Raw genomic sequence first — 21,301 nt, forward strand, 5'->3', positions numbered from 1 at the left:
ATCTTCACCCAGGTGAAATCTAAATCTAATCTGGTCATTAATTAAATGCTTCATTCCTTAAAAAGAGAAAGGAACCAGGGAAGGGAATCTGACCTTCTTTTGAAGTAAGAGAGTAACCCTAGAAAAAGCTCACCTAGTCATAATCAGATATACAATATCCATGAAAAGAAAGCTACCTTTACCTGTGAAACAAGACAGACTTGACGAGTGTGACAACATCCCGACTGGCGTTGTACCCTGCACAGACAATAGCAACGTGGATAGTCTGTGGGAGAAAAGGAACAAAAAGAACAAAAGTTAAAGCCTGCTCCTGTGTTTGTCACTCGTTAAGGAGAGCACACACACGACACTGCTGTTGTTTAGTGCTGCAATTGTTAGGGATTTGAGTGGGTGTTTTGCAGCTGTTTGCAACCCACTTGAGGCAGTTTGCTAAAAACATCTTAATTGAGTTACAGCACCATCATTATTCCAAAGTCATTACTGTGCCTACATTACATCAGATGTTTGAACAGAATTGCATTCATTAGCTAAGACATACGTGTGCATGTGTGTACACACACCCTCCCCAAGAAAGCAGCACACAAAGTCCTGAGTGTGCAAACATACAGACATTTTTAATCTTCTGAACTAAAGTTTAAAATTATGTCTGATAATCAGAAGCAGGTATGATTCCAGAAAATTTGCATTATTTCTGTCTTATGCACAGCCTGTATGGAGAGGGTGAGGAAGCTTTCATGGATGAACATGACAACTCTTGGTTTGCCAGGGCTGGATGCATCCCAGTGATGTGATAGCACACAGGCTGTGAAGGCAAGTGGCCACCTCCCTGCCTGTGACTACCAATATGGGCTGTTCTTGCAGGGTTAATGTGAAGTTAAACACAACCCCCACAAATATATTCTCTCCACCTCATGCCACTGGTAAATTATCACTCATTCTGTGCCTTTTTACCCACCTTTTAACATGAGGCAGAGGTTTCCTCATCTCTTCAGGTGGAACGGGAAAATTGAAAAGGTGCTACGAGTCATTATTTAGCCAGTAAGTACTAATCTGAAAAATGCTATTACGTTACTCTGCTCTGCTTTTAAAAATTAGCCATTTCTGCTCCCTAGGGACAAAAGAAAAATTAATCCTACCAAGTTTTGACTCCAGGTTCTGTGATCTTCTCTTTCTTAGTGGTCACAGAAATGAAGCAGAGTTCACCATGCTGTCAGCACAAAGCTGCCATTGGGGACACAGCTGTGAAACTGCAGGGAAGCCTCATTTGGCTTCCATTTGAAGCTTGGTTAGCTGGTTTCTCACATGCACAGCTCTCATTTTCCACAGAATGCCCACTATGCTGAGAACAAATGAGGAATTCTGCCTCCTCACATAGTCACAGATTCCCAAAGCCTGGCTTGTAACAGAAGCACATTTACAGAAGAAGTGCCATGTGTTGGGCACATCTGAAGAGCCCACAGCCCCATCCATTAAGATTGCCTGGTTCAAGACTCAGTTTGAATCATACAACTGCCAAGTGGCTGTGCCACTGTAGCACATCCACATGAACATCCCAGCTGCCTCCAGCCCTACCGTGCTTCCCAAGCTCAGGCATATTTAAGATCTGATGTTTTAAGAGGACTTGAATTAATAAGACAACTGTCTGTACAGAGAGATGTGAGAAAGAAAAGATATTGCAGTACATTTTGGCCACAGCTCTGTGAGGCATTAGCCCTTTAAAATTATGTTAAAGTCAATGGGAGCCCAGCATGCTCAACACTTGGCAAAAATTGATTGTGTTTCTCTCCTGTGATAAGAGGGGAGAGCAGAGGCTTCTTATTAATGACTGTTATTGCAGCAGGAATCTGTCCTATATCATCAGCATGGGCTGCCATGGGTGCACTGATTCCTGATCCTACACATACTGCCTCCTCCCTGATTGTCACCTGGTCCTTCTCAGGCTTTTGGAAGACCTAAGACACCTCCCCTCAGTGCCAATTAAAATCAAGTTAACTGAGAACAGTTTCACCCTTGCTTTAAACATTTCACTGAAGGCACTAGACCAGAGACAAACATTTTAGGGGTTTTCACAGAATAGCACTGTCATATACTGTCAACATTATTTTATACTATCTACACTTGCCAGAAAAGCTCTCCTCAAAGCCACCTTCTCTACCTTACAACTGCCCTCCAAATCAGAATTTATTCAGTCAAGTGCCTGCCCACATCTGTTCTCCTTTTACTAGATCAGTTTGTTTCAGAATTGAAAGCATGCATTCCTCGCTGTCTTCTAGTAGCTGCTGTTGCCTTGGATGCTGCTTCAGCCAGGACACAGTGAGAGCAGCACTTTTTACTCTTCTGAATGTTCTTTTCCAGCTCAGAGACACAGGCATCCGTGTACCTTCTGCTCCGGCTCTCTGTGGTGCTTGATATTACATATCACTTCTATTCCTGCCTGCAATCAGTTAAACAAAAGAGCAATAATCCTCAAAGAGAACAGAAATCAAGACCTTTTCTTTCCAAGTTTTTTTTTTTTTTTCCTGCAGCATGCTGCAAGACAGTCTATTCCTCTCCTTTCCCCGATTCACTTTCCTCTCTCTCTCTCTCTCTCATTGTTTAACTGTTAAACAAAGACAGTGGAAAACCAGATAAGCCAAAATGAAGTAATAAACCTGAACTGTCTGCAGATGTTTGCATCCCAAGGGGAAAACCATTTTTTCCAGTTTTCTCCATGCTTGTTCCAAATGCATGTTTGGATTGAGAGCAGCTGGCTGTACCCAGATTCTGGCAAGATATGGCTGAAATCAGCATTTGAAAGAACTTGCACCCTCCTGAGCATACTACTGTAAGCATCACCTCTCAGATTTTGAAAATTGTCACCTCTCTCAAACTACTTTTTTCCATCTCCAGATGGCTGGATGAGCATATCCCAAATCCCACCACAACTGGTCACTGTGATTCACACAACCTCCAGACTCAATGACTGCATCTAACACCAAGGACTAAAGCCACATGACCAAAGAATGCTCCAACTTCCATTACAAGTGTCAGCCTGCCTGTTTGGCTCAACATGTCCCACCAAACTTCTCACACAAAGACTCCGCATGCTACACTTGCCCCTCTACTGTTGGCATTCCATGGTAGTTTTGGATAATACTAGTCACACTCTAGCCTAGATATTCAGTTTGAGCATTCAAACTGTCCATCCTCCTACAATGCTCTCTTTAAAGTGAGTGATGGATATTTTTACCACTTGCTGCAAGAGTCTGGACTCAGGTTATTCACTGGAGATGCTCCTGGAAAATGTAACTCATTGCAGCAACAAACGATATGACAATACACCTGCTTTCCAGAGTCAATTAATTCTTCCTCTGTTTGTACAGAGATATGAACAGGCAATCAAAACACTGTGGAAGTTCATTACAACATTCTCCCTACAGGCTGAGGATCAGGGATACCAACTGAACTATGTTTAATTGTAAATAGTTTAGGAAGCACTCAGATCTAGGTGCTTCAAGGCAGTTTAGGAAGCTAAGCTTCTTCAGGAAAGGGAGTTTAAGTCACACCAAGGTGCATGCTACCATAGTACAGAAATTCTGCACTTACTTCAGCCACCACAGACCAGGAGAAACTGTTTCTAAATGCAGTTATTTCATGGTCTGGGATAATATTAATGTGAAGAAAATATCCAAAACTACACAAAGAACTGCGCCTTAGATCCGTACTGATGAGGAATACACAGTGCCTAGATAAGCATATGTAATAATTTTTCCTCCTTGGGCTACTTTTTGGAATGATGAAATAATGAGTTTTAAAAACCCGTATTAGTCCTTATAGTTAAAAATAATCTTTGGTAAGCCATTTCATACCTCAGTAATTTTCCAGTAGGCTTTCACTGTGGATATTTAATCCTTCGTAAGTAATTGCTGAATGTGATTAAGAGATATTACAAGTATATAACAAAATGCTTGTGTTTGTTTCCAGGGTTGTTTTTGGTTTTTTTTCCAGAGGCAGATAACATCTGCTTTACATGTGTTACACTGCTGATGTTGCTGAGGATCTGTGGAGCACTACACACTTAACCTTATTGAACAACACTGTTGAGAACAAGAACAATACAGATATGCCTCTAAAAATGCTTCAGATGTTAAAGTATCTTGCTACATCACTAAATGCTATACTGCTAATTATCAATTTCCTAATATATTAGTTATTTCAAAAATATTTATAAATGCAGACTTAATTCAAGTAAATGCTTGCTTTAGGGAGGCACAAGCGGGAAAGATATTGGAATAACACTGTAAGAAAGAGGCACACAATTTTGTTAGCTTTCACTGGCATTACGCTCTCCTTCTGAAGCCTGTTGTTAGTGCTGACATCTGTGTAAGAACTATGCTTACTTTTACTTCCAAGGTTTGTGTTCAAATTGTCTACTACTGGGAAGGCATGACAGGCATCTGCTCACTGCAGGGAGAAGCCTGAGCTGGTCCATTTTACAATATCAGAAGAGCTCTCCTGTGATGCAACAAAGTAGGAAGCTGTGGCTGGAATGCAACAAACCCACAGCTATTTGATATAGATCACAATTAATATCACATAGATTATGCTTTATCAGAGATTTAATGTTCATTCATTGTAACTGCATTTTCAAACATTTTAATCGCTATTAAAGACTATATCCCAAATTAGACTGTGAAATGTTATCACCAGTAATCTCTAAGAACAGACTCAATGAAATGAACAACCTATTCCTAACACTCTTAGTCTCCCCCAGAGCAAGTCTTAAGAACCCTTGTTTCCCACTACCCAATTTGTCGATTCTTACTGTGATATATTCCAGGGTCAGAAGCTAAAAAAATTCTGTTTACACATATGAAACAGAAAAAAAAAACAGAGAATGAAAGGCATCAAGATGCCCCTCACACAAACACAGGACAAGAATCTACACTAACAGGATAAATTATGATAAATCTTATAATAGGGAAGTTTAATCTTAACTTCCATTGCTGTAGCCGAGTTATTGAGTGAATTCCTCAAGAAAAGAGTAAGAAGTTATTTTGAGATCAAAATAGTGTGTGGTGAGATAGGGGAATGGCAAATAACGTGAGATTTCATATTTTATATAAGCATTGCCTCCAGCAGAGTGCTAAACCCCACTGAGCAAGTAAACTTATTGGCAAAACATATTATAAACTGTAAGGCCACTTAAGCTATCCCTACTTTAAGCTACTATTTTTGTGTCCTAGATTGGTTGGTACATTGAACAGCCAAGAACTGAGATGCAGCTCATCACTCCTTGATATAATAATAAGGGGAAAGTGAGGTTTGCTGATTGATGGTCTGATTAAAAGAAATGACAAAAAATCTCACAGTGAGGAAAATCAGACCCTTGTTATCTGGAGGAGGGAAAATGAAAAACAAAAACCTCCTTCTCCCTCTCCTTACAATAATGTTGCTTCATTTTTTCTACACTGATGGACAAAGATATCCAACTGGAAAGCAGTAATTCATTTTCAAACCGTATTTTGTATCTTCCCATTGGATAGAATTTATCTGAAGAGATAATTAGGATTTCTTTTTCCTCTCGCACTAATTTTCTTTCAACTTTTATCTTCCAAGTGGCAGCAAGAAAGATGAAAGGTGATATGGTATTACCCTCTCTGTAGAAATAAATCGAGGAAATTATTTTTGATAACTTTATCAGCTGGGATTGGCACAAGGCTTTTAAGTGAGACTTTCTGGTTTGGATCTATCCATATTTGTACTTGTTATCATTCAGACATCTGACAACTAAGTATCTGGATGACATCCACAGAAGTACTGACATAAAATGGGGAAAACCAAACCAAACCAGCCACACCAAAACTGTCTTAGAAGCAGATCACCTGTTCCCTGCAGCCAAGCACACCGCTTGTGCACGGCTCACACAAAGCAGCTGCTCCCACACTAACGTCCAGATACACTCCTGAAAGTGAGTCAGAAGCACAGGCTGGATCCATGAGCCGCAATTTAATTAATCATAAACCCTGAACTGCTTCAATATAGGCACAGAAACAAAGAACTGAGGCTTTTCTAAGGACTCTGGAGTCATTATTATTTAAAATACAAGGGTCAGTTTGCCACAGGTTTTTGTCAGCAGAGATGCAGTGAAGTCAGCTAGAAACATGGCTTTGATTTTTATATAAGGTTTGGGGACACAAGAACGAAAAAGACAAAAAGCTGAAATAATAAGTCAGAAGATATTTTGATGATTAAACATGTTAAAGATTTTTTTAAAAAGCATAATAAAAAAAATTATCTGAAAAGCTGCACGCAGCAGGCCTTTAAGAGGCTGGTTTTGGAGGAAAAGGTTTCAGAGGAAGGAGACAGGGGTTTGCAATGTTCTTAAAGGATCACATCTACCAAGCTTTGTTTCTGGCGGGTTCCTTTGGTGTATTTACCTCACACTTTTCCACCACCGGCTGCTGGCCGCACTCGGAGCTGTTCCCCGCCACGATGCCAGCCCGCAGGCTCTCGCTGTCGCCCGTGCCCTCTTCCATGGAGTATGTTTTGGAGTGGTTGGCGCGGTGGTGCGCTGGGCCTCGGCCCTGTGCCAGGCTGAGCTGCTTGCGCAGCACGCGGTTCTCCTCCTCCACCTCCCGCACGCGCACCTCCAGGCTCTCACGCTCCCGCTGGCTCGACGCCGTGTACCGAGGGCTGTGGGGCTGCGACTCCAGCGGGGACAGCGACACCGGCTTCCCATCTGCACCACAAGGAAACAGAGCACTTCTGTCAGAACACACCAGAAGCTGCACCCTCCTTTAGTGTCCGTGTTGTGAGGCAGAGATGCGCTTCAAACACAGCCGTGTTTTACGCAGACTTGGCACTTCCAGACCGTGCTTAAGTAAACTCACTAAAACAGGGTAAACTCGGACAAACGCTGAACTCTACGAGCTACAGCTCCTACTAATTTTTAAACCTCACCAAAAGATAAGCATGCGTTTCTTTGTTCTCGTAGGGCTGCCTGCCAGTCTCTAGTCTGGGAAGACAGTCAAGAACATGAGGATTTAATTCGAAGACAATTAATATACAGTTAAATATATTTTCGAAATGTATGCAAGATGAAATAGTTTTCCTATTCCCACTTCCTCCACAGTCAAATGACAGCATTTTGGCAAACATTTTGTGCCTAACAGTAGCCCCAGCTGATTCACATGTGAGGAACAGATGGGTTCTATTCAGCAACATAGTATTATGTGCTTGCTGAGAAATAAGAGGTTCAGGACAGAAGTGTTCAATACATATGTGGGCCAAATTCTGGAAAGTATTTTGGCTTAAAAAGAGTCAGTGGAATTCTGAAAAAAAGTAAAAAAGGTTCAATTCAACACTTTCAACTGAAACTGCTCAAAAATGTTCAATCAAAATCAAATTGAGGTGAAGCAAAAGACAATGAGAGTTATCTACAGTGTCATAATTAGCAAAAAATGCCTTTGCAGCAATGATATGTGAGTACCTTATACTGAAGTATTTCTCTGATATAACTTTCTACATGCATGTATTAAATAACAGAATTATATAATTGTAAGGTTGAAAAAAAACCTCTAAGGTCATTTAGTCCAACTGTTAGTCGAGCACCAACATGTTCACCATTAAACCATGTCCCTATCCACATCCATGTTTTTTGAACACTTCCAGGGATTGTGATTATACCATTTGCCTGAACAGCCTATTCCAATGCCTGACCACCTTTGCCATTAAGTCATTTTTCCTAATATTCAACAAAATTTCCTGTGGCACAACTTGAAGTCATTTAATCTCATCCTGTCACTTGTTGCCTGTAAGAAGAGGACAACACTCACCAGGCTACACTCTCCTTTCAGGCAGTTTTAGCAAGCAGTAGGTCTCCCCTGAGCCTCCATTTCTCCAGGATAAACCCTCCCAGCTCCCTCAGCTGCTCCTCATGGGACTTGTGCTCCAGATCTTTCCCCACCTTCACAGCTCTTCTCTGGACATGCTCCAGCATCTCAGTGTCCAGAACTGAACACAAGATTCAAGGTGTGACCTCATCAGTGCCAAGTAAAGGGACATGTTTGCTACTTAATGATTTTTCCAGTGCAGAGTCCCACTGGTTTTATCAAATACCAGCCTGAATGGTTTATAAAATGGAAATCATGCAATTATTGCTTAAAAGTTCTCCCTAGCAAGTACATTTTTCACCTACAGACTCAAAACTAACTCCTTGCTATAAAGACCTGTTCATTGCTTGCTCTTTTTCATTGTTTCACATTTACATAAATCATGAGCAGTCCTCTAAACTGACTTCATGAAAAAAACAGGTATGGAAATCAAACCCTCAATTCTAATTTACATTGTTGAGTTATACAGGTATACACACTTCCTGTTATGCATATGAATCATTATCTTGATTTTTATCATAATTTGGATAGAATATCTTGCATTTTCTTGCAGGCTATCTCCTACAAAAAATTTGTAATTTATTATTTTAATCAATAGAAAAGGTTATGGATAAATCTGAGACTGAAAAATGTCTCGAGACAAATTCTGGAGTTTGGCCACTGACATATTGAAACATGAATGATCCAGCAAATAGTTATTAAAACTTAAATGAGATATTTGAAAAGTCTGAAAATAATGGACGCAACAATAGACGCATGTCAACATAAAGGACAGACCTGTGCTACCATTGAACATGCAACAGAATATTGAGTCATCTTTCTCCACCAAGCTTGGAGGGCCTGGAACTGAAGCTGTGTTATTTCTCAGCTACTGATATTGAAGCTAAGAAAATGAAGACTCATTTGGTTGTGATTCTATTGCATCCCTGTTACTAGACAGCAAGAGTGTATTGTGTAGACACTTTCAGATAGAAAGAAAAACAGCACCTTTGCTCACCCACAGAACAACCAACCTGCATTATCATCAGCCATACAATTACACTGTAAATCCAGCCAAAGACTTCACTGGCCATCTTAACTCCTCACTTGTTGAATATCCAGCTGACACAGATGTTAACTCATCACTTTCTGTCTTCGTCACTGAATTCTGCTAGTTTCAAATAATTACCAGAAAAGGCAGCAAGATATAGAAGTAACTCTCAGAACAGCAGTCATCAAAATTTCAAAATATGGTAAAAAATGAAACATATCTTTACTTATTCTGTGGACATAAATCAATATGTCATAAATGCTGCTTTCCCAAAATTAAAACTTTAACAGTTTTTTTTATCTTTTAGAAAAGGATATAGTTTTGTACATCTGAACAACTGTAGGTATACTGATCAGAAAAGTTCAACTGTTTCTACCCAGAATTTAGAAGAAACAGCATAGTCTGAGAAAGGGACTGAAAGAAAATATCACCCCACTGCCTCAGACTGAAGCTGCAGCAGCTAATGAGACCAACTCAGTGTTTATGCAGTTTTGGCTTTAAATGCCAGTAATTCCACTACTGTTCTCTCAGTAGTAAATATTTCTGCTGGTATGTTAAAGGAGTAAGGAAATCCTCTCAATTAAACAACTAGCTAGCCTCTTCATCTGAAATGTACTACTAGTTGAAATGCACTGGTTTACTAGAGAAATTATCTGTTTTGTTAAAACGTGCTAAGTCAAAGATGTTTTCTGGAATGATCTCTTTAGGGTTCATACAGCTGGACAAGTCATGCTTTGTTACTAATGCTGCTCACTATTCTCAGGTGTATCATCATGCACTTGGTATATTTGCACGTCCTAGCTCTCTGCTGCAAATGACAATGTGACAATTCCAGGACCCAGCTGAAATAAAAGTATAAAACCAAAAGTGAACAAAGTTTGATCTTAATACTCAGAAATAAAGTAATTTTTTTCATAAATTCAGAGATAGTGTAATTCATAATTTTTGCACATTTGAGGCTGGCAAGGCCGGTAGCAAGATACTATTTGATTTAGTTCTGTGTGTTTCATCTCACCACTGAGGAGTAAGTGGATTAATGTTAGGGACCACTGATGTTTGACTGGGTGTGTTGCTTGCTAGAAGAGTTAAACTGATTGCACTGCACTTGAATTTTATAGTTTATAGTAACTGGCAGAGCGCTCTGAACTGGTGTCTGGGCACTTTTTATCTAATCTAAATCAAAATAAAATAACATAACGAGGTCTTGTGTGACTTTGGGACTGAAGATCTCCCAGGGAGCACTACAAGGAACATTACTGTGCTCTGAAGCAAGTAGTACACTTTTGAATGGTGTAATCTATAATAATAAAGCTATTATTTTTTATTCTTCATTTGGGGTTATTGCTCTGTTTTTGAACTTTGGAAGTTTCAGGTTTAATTTTTTTCCCTGTGTCAAGCCTTTTACTTCAGACTTGTGCTAATGCAACTGTATCTACAAAGACCTGCAAAATACTGATGTCCACAAAACAAAACACAAACACAAAGCAGAATAATTATTTCATGGTTGACAGTAGTCAATGACTTATCATCACACTAGGTCCAACAATTCAGAAAACTCGACAAGATTTAAGTTATGAATTCTATGGATTATTCAATGCTTCTGCATAAATGAAATTAAAGGATTTAAGGCAACAGATTTCATTTATATTTACTTAAGCAGGGTGCTTACGTAAAGCAGCAGAAAGCAATGCGGCATAATTCATTTGAAAGGAGAAGGACTGAACCAGCAGCATTTTCTTCCTTACATACAGAACTTCAAGGACAGGCATTAAAGCCAAGTTCCTTGTTTTGTAATTACCAGACTTGGGAGAGGTGACAGTTCTGAAAAGGACCCAGTGGCATTGGAAAGTTGCTGGGGAAAGAGCCACAGAGAAAAAAGAACATTTATCCAAGGGTTAACTGGGTAAGGGAGAAAGAAGCTGAGCATAGGAAAGCAAAATTTTCTCTGATTCAGAGAAGAAAAGTGCAGAAGCAAGCATCCCAAGTTTTTCAGACAGCCCTGATCTGAACTAAAATCCTTACAACTGTGTTAGGAACTGAGGCCCATAAAATTATGGAGCATGTTTTGGGAGGGTTTTTAAAAACTTTTTACATTTCATTTACTAGAAAGCACAAACTACTTGTGCTTTGACATTTTTACAAGGTCTAGAAGTTTCTGTATGTTTCAGCTATTACTCATCCACCGCATAATTGCATGCAACACCTTCAAAATGAACTAATGGCAATGAACTCTAGCTGCTTCTTAGGTAAGAAGAAGTTATGCTGCCCAGAGACAGTGCTTCAGTCTGACTACATATACTAGATGTTCCTCCATTTCACATTTGTTAACATTTGAAAATTCACATTACCTGTGCCCACTCTGAAGACTAGGAGTATGAGAATTTTAACCGAAAGCCAGCATTTTTCAGAAAGAAATGGGACAGCAGGCAACCACACTCATTACTTTCCCCCTGATAAGGCCACAAAATCATTTCAAGTACATTGCACAATTATTTTTTCCCACACAATGACCACTGTGGAGAACCCCATGGACCTTAAGGTAGAAAGCTGTACCACCGAAAGATGTCACAGTAAGTGCACTGAAGGTTAATGTCCACTTGACAGAGACAGTACAAGAAGTAACAACCAAGCCTTTTCATACAGTCCAAACAAGTTTCCTCAGCTCTGACAGAAGAACCTCTCCCATCACTATTAAGTCCTTCTCAGGATTTGGCATGGACAACACGTGTTAAATTACATGTTATTTAGTTGGAAGAGACTGTTTGCATTGGAGATGCCAATCAACCATCAGGCTTGGACTTAGTCAATACTAATTGTGCTTAGGAACTTCAGCATGTTCTTTAACTACTAAATTTGTGTTCAATTCCACTGCTGTTAAGGGTACTTAAGAACACATTAACATGGTTTATTGAACCCAAACCCGAACCATTCAATTCCACTGCAGGTCGGCCTTACTTAAAGAATCACGTTATTGCCTGCTGTTCATATACAGGATAATGACTTTCTCAGTGTCCTTTCCTTGAACAAAATAGCCCTCTACAATCAGTGGATTCAGAAATTAAATGTATCGTATACAAAAAACCTTCACCCACAGAAAACCAGACTTGCAAAGTGCATTGAGTTTGCTTGGCCAGGTTATGACATCAGAGGAGCTCCAGGGGTGGCCTCTGTGTGAAGCTCCTGGAAGTTTTGCCATGTCCTGGAGAGCCAATGCTGGATGGCTCCAAGATGGACCTGCTGCTGGCCAAGGCTGAGCAAGTCAGAAACAGAGGTCACCTATGGGGCAGCCACATAGAAGGGCAATTACACAGAAGCAACTGTAGCCAGAGAGGAGAGGAAAGGAATGAGAATACAGGAGGAACAACTTTGGCAGAAGGGAGGTGCTCTAGGAACCAGAGCCAAGACTTCCCTGCAGCTGTGGCAAGACTGTGGTGAGGCAGCTGCGCCCCAGCAGTCCATGGAGGTCCACAGGTCCTTGTGGAGGGCCATATGCCAGAGCAAGTGGATGCCCAAGGGAGGCTGTAACCCTGTCGGGGAGCCCACACTGGAGCAGGCTTGCTGGTGGGATTTGTGACCCCTGTGTAGGTGCATCACCCTGGAGCAGTGTTCCTGAAGGACTGCACTCCATGAGAGGGAACTATGCTGCAGCAGTTTATGAGGAACTGTAGCCTGTGGGAAGGACTCTCTTGGAAGCAGCTTGTGGAGAACTGTCCCCCATAGGAGGGACTCCAAACTGAGGAACAAGGAGACCACTTGTGATGAACTGACCACAGCCCCCATACCCTGTTTTCCTGCACTGCTACTGGAAAGAAAGGAGAGAAAACCAGGAGTAAATTTAATTTGGGAAGAAGGTAGGAAATAAAGTGGGTTTTTTAGATTGAGTTTTATTTCTCATTACCCTACTGTCATTTGATTGGTAATAAATAAAATTAATTTTCCTGAGTTGAGTCCATTTTGCCTGTGACAGTAATTGGTGAGTGACCTCTTTCTGTTCTTGTCTTGACCCATGAGCTCTTCATTATATTTCCTCTTCCCTGTGCAGCTGAAGAGGGAAAATGATAGAGCAGCCTTGGTGGGCACTTCATGTCCAGTCAGGGTCAAGCATCCACTGAAGTCAAACACTTAGAAGTTTGGAAATGTGAGAATGATGGTCTCCTGTTCCATCTTTGCTGTCATTCCCTTGTGTCTGCTGACAGGTTCATTAACTGCATGATTACCACTTTATTTCCAAAGAATATCAGCATCACTGTGTGCATAGGATGGATAACAACTACTTATGAGGTTGCTTCAGCTCATCATTCTGTTTGTGACCACACATACCCGTCCTTTTATCAAGAAAAGACCGATTTATTCACTCACTGACCTATGATGTTCATTACTATGTATTTTAACACAGGACAGGGATCAGTGACATATTTTTCAAAGTTATTTAAAGGAAAGGTGGTACTATCAGTCCCTCTTTTAAAGTCAAGCAAGAAGTTTTGGAATCCTTAACGTTCACGGAAAATACCAGTTTTGCAGGCACAGCTGAGATGGGTCTGCTACAGTTTTTCAACAAATTTTCAACAACCTTTTCTGCAGAACAATTTTTCAGAGGACAGCTACATATGCAACAGGCATAAGGTCAACATTTCTGTGATGCAGGAGTCTGCAAGCTGGAAATCCAGGAAATGTGGGGAAAAGTACTTAGCAGTCACTTGCAATATCTTTGTCTTATGATCACCATGTAATGAACTCGGTGATACAGACAGAAACAACTCCTCAGGGCAAATTTGACTTCATAAATTACAAAGTTGTACCCTGCCTTGTTCATGACACAACTTCCACTTCTTAAATTAACTAAATGGAGTGGTTCAAGTACAACTTTCTCTGCATTGCTGCATTTGCTCTGCAAGCAAAATGAGGAAGGGGTTGTGTTTCAGAAAGGGTTTGTGGTTGTACCATCAGTGCATCGTGCTGCAGAACTGCAGAGAGCTATTTATTGTTTGTTGCTGGCTGAGCAAATGCAATTCTGATAGGGATTCTTTAATAGGGATGGGTAACAGTAAAAGACACCATGTAAAGAAAAAGCATGAAGCAACAGAATGCAGGACAAAATAGGGAAAGAAAATCTAAACATAAACATCCTTCTTGGAAACAGAGATTACTTTTTTAAAATAGTTTGCTTTTTCAAAAGAAATATTGGCTCATTAGTAGTTATGAATGTTGGCTTATTAGCATGTTCAAAACAAGGGCCCATAAGTCTTAAAATATTTGCTCATTTCCTTGTCTAGAATACAATAACTTTTTTTTGCTTGTTCTTCTCATTCCTTCTTTCCCTGTTTTGCATTGCCTTTGCAATATATATGCCTCTTCAAGAAAAGGACTAAAAATAACATTTCCCTCCTTTCCACTGGCAGCAGAGATGTAAGAAAATAATATCTTATCAGAGTGAGCACTGAGGGAAAATAAGATTTTATCAGGGACTTGGCTTGACGAAGATAACATGTTATCAAGAGGGGAACTTGGCAAAGATAACACATTATCAATATCAGGAGTAAAGCCTGGGGAAAATAATGTCTTAATACCTATTAGATTCTAAATAAGCCATCTGTGCTCTTGACAAATTGTTATTTTCTCCAAGTCCCACTCCTGTAAAGATGTTGATTTTTTTGGCAAACCACTTCTTCAGCAGTTGGGAAGCGGGGGAGAAAGAGCAAAAAAGGAAGCTCCATCTCCCCAAAGGTAGAGGGGTATTCTCTTTCTTTTCAAAAGCTTTGCAGGCGGGTCAAGACTGCCAATGTGACAGCCAGAAAGACTCACATGTGTAGGTGTATTGCAGGGAAATCTCCTACAACAACACTCAGCAAGTCTCCTGTAGAGCATCCCGTGACAGGACGAGAGGGTCAGTGCCCCTTCTGTCCTCTGAACATGCTGCCAGGGACTGAGGTGTTGCCTACAGGATTTTTGGCAAACACACTTCTCTACAGAGGCAATGACTGGCTAGCAGTGACTTTTTGTCATAAACAACCTCATCACAATTAGCAGTATACACATGGGGTACAAATAAATGAGCCGTTTTAGGTCAGTTACAGACATAAATCCCCGTTCAGTTAGAGGTTACCATTCCCACAGCTTAAGCTGACCCAGAGGGTCAAAGTGCTTCTCACCTCCTGCAGTGCAACACATCCAACTCAGCTTAAGCTGGTCTGAGCCAGCCCAGTTGCCTCTGCCCTGAAGCATTCCTCTCTACCACCTCCACTACGGGGGTAGAGACAAACCACTGCCTGGGGGGTGCCTGTGCCCTGGAGCTGAAACCTTCTGCAACTCAATTATAAACCTTTAGAGTTTCAATCTGGATGAATTTAAATAAATTGTGGCACCTCCTGGAAAATGCCAAATCCAATTCATAGTAGGATGGACTACTAAACGCCTTAAATGGCAGAATGTGGGTGAATGCCACCGGTTATTCATAGGAATGGGCAAGCAGGGAATAATTAGAAGGGAAGCTGTGGAGGGCCTGTAGGAGTGTGATGTGAATAATAAAGCACACTTAGGAAAAGGCATATGAATGATATCTGCAGGGTATTTGTAGCCAGCTGAATTTCCCTGGTGTACAGCAGGAGTGGGAGGGAAAACAATGGGATTTGTTAATCTGAAAATTTCCTATGAAGAAGCAGCATCTCTTTTTTCATTAGCCATCTGGATATCTTACACTCAGGTATTCCTCTCTGTTCAGGTGTGAGCTTTGTGTTAAGCTAACACTTACTGACTCACTGACTGCTGGCCCTGATATAGCAGAATGTATAATCAGCAGCAGGCAGCCATGTCCCCAACAAGCCATTACAGCTCTCTGAGGTAAAAGCATGTGCCCAAATGTGTCACTGCAGCTGTACACAGTACTGTGACTATCATTCATGGCAGTGGGATGTAAAAGACTGGAGCTATTCTGTTGGCTCCTGCTCAGTAATAAACTGTGCAAGAGATAGGGAGGGGGAAAGCCTAAAATACATCATTTTTACATCAAATACATCAATGTTTTTTAAAAGGAGAGAAAGTACAAGAAGTACATATAAGCTTAGATAATATATATATATGTTTCTACAATTGCCACAGTAACCAAAAGCTAGAGACAAGCACACCCAACACAAGCCTAGTAGCAGTTAATTCCAATTCTGCTGATGATTAGCCTCAGCTGCTCATCAATAAAGGCTCCAGCTGATAATTATTAAGTTAAACTTCTGAGCAGTATTTGCATATGTAAAGCATGCTGAAGGAACAATGGATGCTATAATGCATTTCCTGATTGTACAGCTCTTGGATTTGGGGAACCTGGGAAAGAGAGACTGCTTTGCATATCGTTCCTCACCCTCATCAGGCCAGCCATTCAGAAGAAATGCACTTGCACATAATGGCATCAACAAACTACAGTGGAAAACATTCCTAACCCTGCACAAGAGGAAAAAATTTGTGTCAACCAGAATAATACAAAAAATAGTTTTGCACATTCCTCTAAACATTTACCTTAGCTTCTTTACAACCTAAAAAACATGCAACAACTGGTCTGTGACAAGGTAGCCTGGTCGCCTTAAAAGACACACAGTAACTCCATATTTGGTCCATTAGTTCCCAGTGACCTCCAGATGTGGAGGAAAATTCAGTATTGTTATGTGATTCTCTGTTAAGCTTTTTCTCATCTTACTTCCTCCAGATCAGAATTTCATTTTACTCTCATGAATGTGATACTTGGTCATCAGTAATAGCCATGGCCCCTTGACTAACTGCAGTGTCAAGAATACAGATAAACACACACCATGTGTAGATTACATTTTTCTCTTCAGTTCTCCATGTTTTCATAATTCCATGACTGACAACGCATGCCCAGATCTGCTTAATACCCAAGGAGTTCAGAGGCACAGTTCCCTTTAGGGACAAGGAAACATGAAAAAGAATTGGGAAGACTTTTATTGAATCTATAACAAAACTACCTGTCCCTCCTTGTAGTTATCCTATCACTTTGGTTTGAGTCTATTGGAGGCTTACTATTGACAGATCTGAATGTTTTTTTTATTGGACAACAATGAATAGTAAAGCAAAAGATCTATTTATTTGATGATAAAAAATGTAAAGAAAAAGTAAACCAAATGTTTGGCTTTAGTTAAACATGGGAGATGGGTTTAAAAAGGGAGGTCTAAGGCAATGCAGGTGGTCAGCCTCTCGGAAAGCCACTCTCTTTTAAGTAATAGTTTAAAATTTAATAATTAGTAAAATTTGTGTGCCTTGCTGGAAGTCACCTGGCAGCAGTGTTACACACTATCTCAAAAATGGACTTTCAGCACATACACAGAAATGCTGCAGTATTAGTTCAGGCTGGTTGGTGATGCTGAAACCTGCTCAAAAGTTTGTTATATCCCTTAATCTCCCTCGGCACAGAGATGCCATCAGAGAACCATGTACTGGTATTTTGATTTAGGCTACTGAAAAAGGAGACTGAACACTAAGCATCAAGGATTGTTCAAGGATAAATAAATAAAAAAAATCCAAATTCTGCACCAGCGCATTTCTTCCTTAGTAGTAGCAAGATTTGTAAAAAACTTCAAATCTTACAGAGCTCAAGCCAACAACAAGCACACATCTATAAAGCCAAGTAGCAAAGAGCAAATTTTGAAATCAGTGATTACTCTTTATAAATGTATCTGAAGATTATACAAGTAGACATCAGTGCTATTCCTCTGATGACATAACACTGCAAAAGTTATCAATATCTGTCAGTATTGAGACTTCTTTTCTCCCTACACATTCTCAGCACTTCATTTGTTGCGTCTGTCATTTCAACCACTTCAGTCCCAAAGAAAAGTGAAGGGAAAATGCAAATATCTGCATATTCAGGACACATGAAGGCTGTTCAGTGTTATGACATTTATCTTCACTTATCACAAGAGATAAAATAACTCAGGAGTTAGTTTCCTGTCCTCCTCATGAAGAAAAATGTCATACCAGATCGTCATGTACTATATACAGCAAAATTGCTAACACACTTTCAGAGGAAAGAAACATCTCAGCAGTGATACAGATGGTAGGTTACATGTCATGGCTATGACGTCAGAAATGAAATACACATCATTTTAAAATAGTAGATGTAAAAATAACTCATGGCAGAAGAAATACCCCTACAACAACACTACATAAATTAGCTAAGGGCAACTAGTTAGATTATTTGCAAAAGTTAAAATTGTATTAAATAGCAAAGAGTTGTTCACAGAAGCCAACAGTGCTTTCAGAATTAGCTTCAGTGTGGCCAAATTTCTATCCCAGGGCTACAACATATTTTTGGTGATCAGACTCTATTGACATGTAATACAGAACCTCTTTTTTACATTAACTTACTCAACATTTACCTTTTAAAAAGTATTTAGCTTTAATGTATTAGAAAGGCTCCTTCTACAAAGATAAAGTAAGTTTGTAAGAACTGATTTTTTATCAGATTTTTCTGACAGCTGTATCAGGTAGACAGAGATTTAATTTCTGTCAGTGACCTAAGTTTCCTGTAATTCATGAGGAAATTACTAGTTTTTATTATATTCTTGTTTTGTTACAAAAGTGAAGGCAGCGTATCAGAAACATAATCCTATTTCAAGTAAGCAAAAGGCAAAACATGGTGCTTGATAAAAACAAGCATAGGTCTAACACTGCATGATATGTGCATGCACAGCACAGCACAGTGGTGTTACTCATTTTTCTCTTGCACCACACATACACCCAGTGCTGGAGTGTTTTAGGTCAGAATGTGGGCCATGTCCCCTGTGCCCCATCACAAACCTGCTGAGCTTCCTGTGAAGCAAGCAAAGAGATTTTTCATTTTCTAACAGTCAAAAGTTTATTAAGGTTAAAAACAGCAAGCTGGGAGCAAGACTTAGCTGTTCTGCTTACTAAGGGTTTGTCTTGTAACAGATGAGGGGTATCTGAGACTAATTCACGTTTCTGCTGTGGTACACAGAAACATCTTAATGTACACTTAGGATCCTAAACTAGATTTCTAAGGAATATGCCTGCTCTTGTGTATGGCACCACTGAGGTTAAGCCCTACAGACATGCTTATTTACTATTATAAAATAAAGTTGCTTTACTCAATTAGAGCAGTAGAGCTCAATATTGACAGGACTTCCATGTTTTTAAGTAAACATTGCCTCTCTTTTTTTCTCAAATAGATCTCTAGTTTCCCACGTTTTCATTACCTTCAGGTGCTCCCCTCAAAAGTAGAATATGCTGTATGAGACCTCTTTAGTAAGTACAGAAAATGTAGGATTTTTAAGGATGCTTTTGTGAGGTAGACTGGATGCAGGGCCAATGGCCACTGCCTTTCCACACAGATGTGTACTATGAACTAATTGATGTCTATGGTAAGTTCTGTGCTGGAGTAAAGGGAAGATGAAGGTGGAGGCATTTACAAAAATTACTGTATTGTGTCTAGATCGATTACAATCTTACAATTGTCCTTTATTCTGTTGACAGATTTTCACTCAAAGTATCTCTCCATCTTCCTTTGTCAGTGTAATTATAGGTTTATTCACTTCTACCATTTAAAATATCTTTTACCTTAACATCTATGTGGATCTATGTATCTGACTTGACCGAAATTGTTATACATTGCAAAAATCCAAATTAACATACCTTATGCCTAAAGAACAGTCAGACATGGAAAAAAACAATAGATCAGCTATATAACAAAAACACTGCCACTGTAAAAGTCTTTAAAGGTCAAGCAAAAGAAGAAACAAGATGAGAGAAAAAAAGAAGAGAGAAAAAGGTGGCTTCCTTTCTCACCTGCTCCCATCTTGTTTCAGGAAAAGGGAAGGATCTTAGTCAGCATTTTAAACTATATATTCTATATAAATTTGAACTAACCTAGACATGGGAATGAGCTGTTAAGAACTGACATAGGTTAAAGTTGAGGACTGAATGCTAAGGAACATTGTTTCCATCACCTTTCTTTTATCTCTAAGAACAGGCTGCTGCAATACATACCCTTATGGAAAACAAGGAATCATGGACTTCTCCCTTCGAAATTATGACCATGTACCCAGGAAGAACTGAGGCAGGCAACAGCCTAAGAACACTTTATAGTCCTATTACTACCAAGTTTACTTTCTAAATTATGCCTTTTTCTGGTTCTTAACTATCATTAAAGCAGTACAGATACTGAGTTACACTAGCCCTGACTTTATGCTTTCCTGTGAAGAAGATCCTGTATATCTAACGTTTTAAAATATGTATCCTGTCCCTTATGGTAAAATTCTAATAGACAAGACATTTGAATGTGATTTCTTATGTTTTGAGAGAGACAGTCTTTCCTCTTTTGAGAAACTGTAACTTCAGCAGGTACATATTTAAAATTGACACTAGCACCTTATACTAGCAACTTCTATGGAAATTATTTGGGTTCTTATTTGACGAGCACAAATATTTATTGTGAATTCCATCATGCAATGCTTTCTTTATTTGAATAATCCGACTACATCCAATCAACAGGGAAAGTTGGATTGAAACTGTATTTAAAATCTTGCAATATTTTTGATTTACTGGAAAGTCAGATTTTGGAGTTGCATGAGAAAATATCAGTGCTATTTGCTTGTTTCTTTTGCATTACGATCTCGCTTTCATTCCTGCAGCAGAAGCTGAAAAAATATCACCTAACATGACAAAAAAAACCCAGAAGACAAAGCTCTTAAAAACTTACCATTTTAAATACAGTAAATTATGCTTTTGAGCACTTTGAACTAGCCATGCCAAATTTTTATTAGGATTGTTCAAATGCCTTCTGCTTTACCATGACAGCAGACATGTCAGGTAGGATGGGTAAATGGAAGGGCCAGCACCTGTGACAAGTCTGGGACAGCTATGGTGCAGCCATCAATTCAGCCTAAAGAGAATTAAGACAATCCTCAGAGTTGCCAGGCATTTAAATGAGCTTAAATACCCTTTAGAATTTTTCAGTAGAACCTTCAAGACTACAGAATTATAAATAAATACAGATAAATAAATACACAAAATTAACAAGTATTTATCATCAATTTGAATTACTGAGAGTTTATTTTTGTTGGAATTATCCTTGAGAGGGCTCTGCAGATAAAGTTTTATACTGAAAAATGTTATTTCCACTGATGTCTCCCCAGTACACATAATGGAGTTCTTCTCCAAACTGAGCATTCAAAAGGTGTCCAGATTGCAGGACAGAATGCTCAAATAAAGGTAAAATGCTATCATTTTTACTCTGTCCCACTATAGTGCTTAAAAAGCTCAAGTTTAACTCTGCCAAGCATATAAACCTCCAAATCTGTTAGACATCAATTACCACGTATTTAATTTCACAGCTGTGCCTTTTCCCTTTTTGATTCACCACAGCCACCTTTTTCTGCTT

The 21,301-nt window shown here is 39.6% G+C and overlaps 1 protein-coding gene across 3 annotated transcripts in view; it reads right to left on the bottom strand.

Moving 5' to 3' along the window:
* The window catches only part of LOC131573118 (xylosyl- and glucuronyltransferase LARGE1), a 270,574-nt gene that overhangs the window by 133,377 nt on the left and 115,896 nt on the right, over positions 1–21,301 (bottom strand). For all 3 annotated transcript variants that reach the window (XM_058826722.1, XM_058826720.1, XM_058826723.1), the window contains 2 exons: positions 6,420–6,721; positions 183–265 (listed from right to left, as the gene is read on the bottom strand). In XM_058826722.1, the coding sequence (XP_058682705.1) occupies positions 183–265; positions 6,420–6,721 (385 nt within the window). The remainder of the gene's footprint in view (positions 1–182; positions 266–6,419; positions 6,722–21,301) is intronic.

Source organism: Poecile atricapillus, chromosome Z, assembly GCF_030490865.1.
Source record: "Poecile atricapillus isolate bPoeAtr1 chromosome Z, bPoeAtr1.hap1, whole genome shotgun sequence".
NCBI classification, from domain to species: Eukaryota; Metazoa; Chordata; class Aves; order Passeriformes; family Paridae; genus Poecile; species Poecile atricapillus.